Source organism: Capsicum annuum, chromosome 7, assembly GCF_002878395.1.
Source record: "Capsicum annuum cultivar UCD-10X-F1 chromosome 7, UCD10Xv1.1, whole genome shotgun sequence".
Lineage (NCBI taxonomy): Eukaryota > Viridiplantae > Streptophyta > Magnoliopsida > Solanales > Solanaceae > Capsicum > Capsicum annuum.
Window position 1 is genome coordinate 213,509,882 of NC_061117.1, and position 9,011 is coordinate 213,518,892.

General features: G+C 35.0%; 1 protein-coding gene across 1 annotated transcript; it reads left to right on the forward strand.

The window, feature by feature from the left end:
• The first annotated feature begins 4,377 nt into the window (after nucleotides 1-4,377).
• LOC107876827 (GDSL esterase/lipase At1g33811) lies at nucleotides 4,378-8,276 on the forward strand. Its single transcript, XM_047415447.1, has 5 exons — nucleotides 4,378-4,686; nucleotides 5,152-5,276; nucleotides 5,959-6,207; nucleotides 6,727-6,982; nucleotides 7,612-8,276. The coding sequence occupies exons 1-5, from the start codon at nucleotides 4,434-4,436 to the stop codon at nucleotides 7,833-7,835; spliced, it is 1,107 nt and encodes a 368-aa protein (XP_047271403.1). The 5' UTR covers nucleotides 4,378-4,433; the 3' UTR covers nucleotides 7,836-8,276.
• The last annotated feature ends 735 nt before the right edge of the window (nucleotides 8,277-9,011 follow it).

A 9,011-nucleotide genomic window follows, 5' to 3' on the forward strand; every position in this document is an offset into this window, starting at 1 on the left:
AAAGAATAAACCTAATAGAAATCTAATAGCAAATAGATCTTTTCCTACTAGGAAACCTTTTCCACTACGAAATTTTTTCCGAAGTAAATACAATTATGGTAGAATCCAAGTAAGGTAAGAAACTCAGGACAAATCCTAACAAATCTTCCCTTGGCCGGAATTTTCTGGCAAAATTGATCATCATCTTTTTCTTCGTGTAATCTTCATAATTGCTGCTTGTCATGGTTAAAAATAAAGTTTAAAATATTATGGATTTAAAATGGTTTAAAAAATATTTTATTTTTTTATTTTTAAAGATATAGCAGCAGGAATGTTGAAAATATGCTTTAAACTCCTTTTCCACATTTAGCTAGACAAAAATCTTCATTATCGCCAGACTATTGCAGCTTGATTTTGAAACCGCTTTGAACCTATTTAATCTCGTCTCACCACACCATTGGACCATTGAACCATAAGCTATGATATCACTTGTTGGGTTTGAAATCGAGAGGCATCATGTGGAAGCTTAAGTTTGCAAATCATCATGGTGATAATTCAGGTGACAAATAAAAATATAATAAAATGACATATTATTGATATTATTTCGCCAATTGGCCTACACATGAAAAACTAATATTAAAAAAAACATAAACCTATTGGGAGAAATTCCCCCCTAAACAAGACTCATAAACGACTACATTGTGGATGTTATTGTGTTATGGTATGAGAAGAGGGGTCTTCTATTTATAGAGTTCCAAAATCTTTGGCAACAAGGCGAGCCTTAAGACGATCAACCTAATCGTCTGTACCAACTTTGACTGCATAAACCCGATGGCAACCAACAGTAGATTTACCTGCAGGAAGGGAAACAAGCTCCCAAGTACCACTTATACGTAAAGCAGACATCTCATCTATCATAGTCTGCTTCTATCCTGAATGAGAAAGTGCTTCACCTATAGTCTTAGGTATAGAAATAAATGACAAAGATGATACAAATGCATAATGGGGTGATGATAAATGATGATAACTCAAGAAAGTATAGTGTGGGTTAGCATTATGAGTGGAACACAAACCTTTTTAAAGTGCAGCTGATTGGATAGAAGAAGGCAATTCCGAATTAGGAGCAACGTCCGACGCATGACATGAATCATCTGGGAATAATGGTGGACGCGGACGACAATAAGTCAAAACTGGTGGAACAGTAGCAGGAGACATAGAAGTAACCGTTGATTCCTTAAAGGTTGGTCGGGTAAGTCTGGAGATGTGGGTAAGACCAAGGATGGTGCGGGTAATACTGGAGATACGAGTAAAACCTCAAAGATATCAGGATGATCAGAAGATATATAGTAAGGGCGAGATTCAAAAAAGGTGACATCGGCGGACATAAAGTAGCGTCGAAGATCTGGTGAATAACAATGATGCCCTTTTTGAACTCGAGAGTAACCAAGGAAAACACACTTAAGAGCACGAGGGGTTGATTTATCTTTTTCAGGGGCTAAGTTATGGACAAAACATGTGCTCCCAAAGACACGAGGGGGGATAGAGTAGAGATGTAAATGGGGAACCTTATTCTGAAGGGAAGATGATGGCATTTTATTAATTAGATAACAAGATGTGAGGACTGCATCACCCCAAAATTGCAGCGGAACATGGGATTCAATGAGAAGAGTACGAGCAGTCTCCAGAAAAAGCCTGTTTTTTCTTTCTGCTATACCATTCTGCTGAGGGTGTACGGACAAGATGTCTGGTGAACAATTCCTTGATGAGTCATAAACTCCTGAAACTGAGAGGATAAGTATTCTAAGGCATTGTCACTACGAAAAGTACGAATAGAAACACCAAACTGAGTTTGTATTTTAGCACAAAAACTTTTGAATATAGAAAATATCTCAGAACGATCTTTCATTAAGAAAACCCAAATACATCTTGAAAATCATCAATGAAACTAAACAAATAACGAAAACCTAAAGGTGAACTGACTCTACTAGGACCCCAAACATCAGAATGTACTAATTAGAAAATGGACTCTGAACGACTCCCAATACTACGTGGGAAAGTAGCATGGGTATGTTTCTCAAGTTGACATGACTCACAATCTAATGTGGATAAACTAGACAAACTAAGCACCATCTTTTGCAGCTGGGATAGACTCGGATGTGTCACACCCTTTTTACGTACTCCAAACGATTTATATTTTTTAGTTCGAAAGGGTTTTATTATTTAAGTGACAAGAAATAAAAATTTATTTCGGAAAAGGATTATTTACATTTTTTACTCAGAGTCGCCACTTGGCATAATCTGGTATGCCAAGTCACCATTAGAAAATCCTTTTCAAAACCATTTGACTCTTTAAACTGGTTTACGAACAGAGATTCCGGCTAAGGAATTCTATTGACCGAGGGGAAGGTGTTAGGCACCTCTCGATCCCGTGGTTCAACCACGGTTGCTTGGTAGAGTGTATCGACTATTTTTTGGCACTAAGAAATGTATAAACCGGACAAAAAGCACGCAAAATAATCAAACAAAACAAAACAATCCGAAATGTAAAGTCCTGTCCAATTATTACAACCCGAAATAAAAAGGGACTGAAAGTAAACCTACGCTAATCCTAAACTAATGCTCTACCCGAAACCTCGGGCCTTCACCACGAACGTCCTCCGGGTACATGATACCTCAGGGCATTCCCCAGTGAATAAATATATACAGATACTTCGGGGCATTCCCCGGCTAAATTATACAATTGAATTAAATATGATAAACTAGAAAGAAACATTCACACGCACATTCCAACATCCAACCAAAACATCAATCTTAAATTCTTTCCTACCCGAACCTATATTGCCTATCCATTTCAATATGGCATAAATATATCACATTCACTTGTACCGAATGGAACAAAAGACAACAAACCAACATTAATCTACGTTCAACTTTTTATCAATTTCTCCATTCCTTCCCTAAATCCCCTTATCAATCCATTAATACATGATCAAATTCATTCTTCAAACCACCAAAAATCAACCCACCAAACATAATGATCATAACAATCGACATCAATAAAGTCCAACAAAACATAATCACAACACACATAATCACAACCAATTCAATATACCAAGATAAATAAAAAGAGAGCGGGTTAAGGAAATGGACCTCACTGACACTTGCTTTTGTTGATAATAAAGAAGCCCGAAAACCTCGAACAAAGAACCTCAATTCGATCAAGAATCCAACTCAGTATGATAAATACAAAGGGTACAGATTTAAAATAGGAACAGAAACCTTGGAAACGAACCCCAACACTCGGATTACGAAAGAGGTTTGCCAAATATGTAAAAATTTTATATTTTCCTTTAAGAAAAAATAAAAGTAATTATGGTACTACTTTTATTTTCCTTCAATAGAAAATTAAAACTCAATTTTCATAAGAAAATCATGGCAAAAACCCTAACAAATCTCCCCTTTTTGGCTTGTTTTTCTGCAAAATATTCTTGATCCTCCTTCTTCTTGTGCATAATCTTCGTTCTTCATATATTCTTCATATATCACTGTTGCTTACCATGATTAAAAATTGATATGGATTAAAATTGGAGCCCTATGCATTAAAAATAAAAGCACGGGTTGATAAGATTGAAAGTGGAGCCTTATGCATTGAAAGTGAATACAAGTTAAGAGTGGAGTTCATGCGTTAAAAATAAATGCACGAATTGAAAGGAGCCCAAGTGTTAAAGCAAGTATGGGTTGAAAATTGAAGCTCATAAACATGGGTTGAAAATTGATTTCTAAAAATTACACAAATATACAACTTATGTTTTCAATATTACAAAAAATTCCAACTCCCTAAACATATTACAAAAATTCCACATATACACAGAATGTTATGTATATGTCGGCTATGTTATGTATATTAATAGGGAGAGAGAGTAAAGTAATTAAAAAGGTGAGAGAGTGTGTAATTACTTTTAAAAGGCTGATATTTATGTTATTTATACAATTAATTTGGTTTTAAAGATGGATTAGCAACAGGATTGTTGAACATTTGTTTGAAATTTTTCTCCACATGTAGCTTTTTTGGGCATATAAGTTACAATAATTGATAATTCAAAATATGCAAAAGATATATGAAGAAATTACGATCAAGTATACACTCGTTTGAATCTCAAAATTCAAAAGGAGGGAGCATCTGCTATCATTACTTTCACGGGCTTGAAATTAAAGTCACCGCTGTATATAATATTTACACATTCACAGCTATGAAAAGCTATCCACTATCATTATAACTTCCACATGTTTGAAATTAAAGTCTTGCTTTACCAAATTTGACATATGAATTTCATAAAATATGTAACAGAAAGCAAATACTAACCCACAGTATAAATACGAATATGAGTATTTTAGAGTATATTATATATCTTCCATCTTTCTACTAATTAATCTTTTACTGTATTCTAAGTGTAATGGGAGAATTAATCTATGAGTTTTTCATGTTGGCTTATTTATGTTTTTTCTTGTTGACAACAAAGACATTGTCACAACAGCAAGAGCCCCAAGTTCCTTGCTTTTATATCTTTGGGGACTCACTTGTTGACAATGGCAACAACAATGGGATACTTACACTTGCTAGGGCCAATTACATGCCTTATGGTGTTGACTTCCCACAAGGCACCACTGGTCGGTTTACTAATGGTCGTACTTATGTCGACATTTTAGGTACTCCCTCCGTCCCATTATATGTGACACTCGTTCTTCTTTTTTTAGTCCGTCCCAATTACTCTTGCTAAGGCCAATTACAAGCCCTATGACATTGACTTCCCACAAGGCATTTTAGGTATATATTTTTTCCACCGGTTTGGAGTAACTGGTAACCATGTAACCAGGAGGTCACGAGTTCATTCCTTGGAAACAACCTCTTGTAGAAATACAAGGTAAGTCTGCATACAATAGACCCTTGTGATCGGACCCTTCCCAAATCCAGTGCATAGCGGCCAGCAAGAGCTTTAGTGCATCAAGCTCCCTTTTTTTACTTTTTGAACCGGTTTATCATGCTAAAAACTTATAGTACCAAAGAAAAAAAACTTATTGTAATAAAACTGAGATTTAAATTTATTTTTTTTGTATTCACTAATCTTTTTAGGAACATTGATTTTTGTATTTGGACATTATGATTAAATGTAGCTCAACTTCTGGGCTTCCCCAATTATATCCCTCCCTATGCAAGAGTTCGTGGTCGAGCATTGTTGAGAGGAGCAAATTATGCATCAGGAGCAGCAGGAATTCGAGATGAAACGGGAAATAACTTGGTATACATAAATAAAAATATTTAATGTTTTAATTTGGTTGATATTGTTTTTTATTAGTACTACGACCTTTTAAGTTTTAGTTTAACTTCTATAAATGACAAAGTGAAAGAATTTTTCATTACAAGGACAACAAAAAGGTAACTGCACAAATAACTTTCATAACTAAGTATAGAGAAAGGTCCTGATTTACCTTGCAATTTGGAGCTGATATACCCCCGTTTAAAAAGTGGCTCACATATACCCCTACTGTTACATAAATGGTATATATGAGTTATTTCTGTAACAACAGAGGTAAATGTGAGCCATTTGTGTAATGGTAGCCGCTTTTTAAATGGGAGGTATATCAGCTTCAAATCACAAAGTTGAAGAGTAAATAGGATTATACCCCTACTGTTACGGAAAGTTGAAAAGGGTATATGTGAGTCATTTGTGTAACAATAGAGGTATTGTGCGAGCCATTTGTGCAACGGTAGCCGCTTTTTAAACGGAAGGTATATCAACTCCAACTCATAAAGTTGAGGAGTAAATAAGGACCTTTTCCCATAAGTACAAGTAATTACCTAGAAAATTAGACATCTTGTTACTAACATATTAAATTACAACGTAAAAATGCCTTCTAATATTTTGCATATAGTTAAATTTTTTGAATTTTCTGTGACAATAATTCATCCTCTAAATGTAGGGGGATCATATGCCATTGAACCAACAAGTAGAAAACTTTGGAAGAACAGTTGAGGTTCTGAGAAGATTATTCAGAGGAAATAACTATACACTAAATGCCTATTTGAGCAAGTGTATTTTCTACTCAGGATTGGGAAGCAATGACTACCTCAACAATTACTTCATGACTGATTTTTACTCAACTCATTCACAGTACACCCCACAAGCCTATGCTAATGCACTTCTTCAAGATTATTGCAAGCAATTATCGGTAAGTAGGTTCAAACATGGACAAACATAACTAAACAATCACATTTTTCTAACGAACAAGCACTTGACCTTTTAAATGATCACTTCATCATTTCATTTTATGTGTCGGTGTTTGACTCAGCACAAGCTCAGTATATAAGATTATGAGATAAGCATCCAGTACCTCGAACTATGGTCAAAGTTGCTACGACACACTCCAACTTCATAGGGGTCCTATTACCCCCGAACTCAATTTCAGCATATTTTTGTCACCCTTTTGTATTGACGTGGCACCTTTATTACATAAAATGGAGCCCGAGTCAAAGGTGCCTCATCAACTAAAAAGGTTGACAAAAGGTGTCACGTTAGCTAAAAAGGGTGACAAAAATACGTTAAATTGAGTTCAAAAAGTAATAGGACCCGTGTGAAGTTGGAGTATGTCGTAGCAAATTTGATCATAGTTCAGGGGTACTAGATGCTTTACTCTAAGATTATACATTGTTATAGCATGTTAACATGCCTGATCTCTTGATGTGTTTAGGAATTATACAACTTAGGAGCTCGGAAAGTGATTGTGACCGCGGTAGGGCAAATAGGTTGCATACCGTATCAGTTGGCAAGGTACGATGGCAATAGCAGCAGATGTAATGAAGAGATCAACGATACTATTCTCCTCTTTAACTTAGGACTCAAAAAACTGGTTATTCGTTTCAATAAGGTTTTGCAAGGAGCAAAGTTTGTGTTCTTGGATTCATTTGAAAGCAGCAAAGATCTTGTTGTTAATGCAAAAACTTATGGTAAATCTTCTATATTTCATGATCTTTACCTTTGGTTTAACTTTGAACACGCTTGACCATATTTGCAATGTTTAATCTTGGTTCAAGTGGATTCAAAAAATGAATATACAAATGTTTAACAGAATTTTACCTATATAAAATAAAAAAAAATTCCGATGAAGCAGATTTATTTGAACCCTCTTGATCCAACGTGGATCCATCCATAACTTTAAGGATTTCTTTTTCCAATTATATGTACATTGGAATTGTATTAGTGTACCGGGCTGCCCTTTTACTTTCTTGAAATTGTTAAACCCTATCCAATTTGTCGAACCCCAAAAGTCAATTACTTTCTGGATTCACACATGTTTTTTACTCACACTTGTTTTTTGTTGTTATTGTTTCTTTCTCGCAGACCTTGCACTGTTCCCTTGTTAGTTGCTATATTTTCATCATTATTTCCTTCTTCTTTGTACCTAAATTTGCTGCACTTGAGCCGAAGGTACTTCGAAAACAGCCTCTCTACCTCCCCGAAGTAGTGGTAAGGTCTACGCACACCCTACCCCCTAGGCCGACCTTGTAGAATTTCACTAGGTATGTCATTGTTGTTGAGATAGAAGTAACTATATTGATTGATTTGTTGAATACAGGATTTGAAGTGGTGGATAAGGGCTGTTGTGGAGTTGGAAGGAACAATGGGCAGATAACATGTCTTCCTCTTCAACAACCATGTGAAGATCGTTCCAAATATATTTTTTGGGATGCTTTTCATCCCACTGAAGTAGCAAATATTCTGTTGGCAAAGAAATCATACTACTCCAAGTCAAAGGCATTTGCTTATCCAATAAATATACAACAATTGGTTGCGGTCTAAGGGGTCGTTTGGCGGGGAGATAAGTTATCCTGAGATTAATTGTTTTGAGATTAAGCTATCTCGAAATTAGTTATTCCACCCTCAAGGTGGAATAAAAATAATACTACAATCCCAAGATAACTGAGCTCAAGATAAGTTATCCCATGCAATTTATCCTAACCAAATATGGAATAAGCTCATTCTAAAATTAATCCCGATATTCCATCTTTGGAATGCTTATTAGCTTCATTGTGTTCTTGTTTAGTCCTTTGTTTTTTCTCTCTTAATTGTTTTTCCTATTGAATTTCAATGTATTAATAAGGTCGTGTACCCAACATTCCCTCTTTAAATGTCTCTTATGAATGAAATGTTAGCACGGACGGCTCAACAAATTTGGTGGCCTAAAACCAATTTTTAATAAAAAAATTCATATGTATTCAATAAAATTAGCTTTTGTGTGCATCTTGTGTGGCGTACGTGCATATTGTGCGAGTACGTGCATCTTATGTACATTTCATGCATCATATGTGCATTTTATTGTCAATTAGTAAAAATATTAGAATTAAATAGATATTATCATTAAATTTTATGTGTGATATACTAACATTGTGAATTATTTTCTAATTTAAAAATGGGGGCTCCAAAAATGTTGGAGCCTCAAGCCATTGCTTTAGCGGCTTTAAGGTATAGCCGCCCTGAATGTTGGTAAAATTGTAAGAGCTCATCAACTTTGGAAATTTTTCAAATATACAGCCCACCACAATATTTGTATTCATGTTGTCATATTTCAGATTACACTGATCACATAGTAGACTTTTTTTTCCAATAATATTTATACACTGTGAGAATTAATGGAGAAAATATTATTGAAATTATGTGTCTACATAATTACACCGAGATTCAATTTATAGACATTATAGTATAAGGAAAAGTAGGATTTTGCATATACTATTCCTATTTCTACTCATATTCTAATACTCCCCCTCAAACTGGTGCATACAAATCATATGTATAGCTTGTTACAAATGTAATTAATACAAGGACTGGTGAGGGACTTGGTGAAGATATTCGCAAGTTGATCACTTGACTTCACAAATTTTGTAACAATATCTCCTGATAGAATCTTTTCTCTAACAAAGTGACAATCAATCTCTATGTGTTTAGTCCTCTCATGAAACACTGGATTTGATGCGATAT

Coding starts and splice junctions, on each gene's coding strand:
- LOC107876827 (XM_047415447.1), top strand. CDS start 4,434: ATGGGAGAATTAATCTATGAGTTTTTCATGTTGGCTTATTTATGTTTT. Junction 4,687..5,151: donor TACTTATGTCGACATTTTAG/GTACTCCCTCCG, acceptor GATTAAATGTAG/CTCAACTTCTGGGCTTCCCC. Junction 5,277..5,958: donor ATGAAACGGGAAATAACTTG/GTATACATAAAT, acceptor CTCTAAATGTAG/GGGGATCATATGCCATTGAA.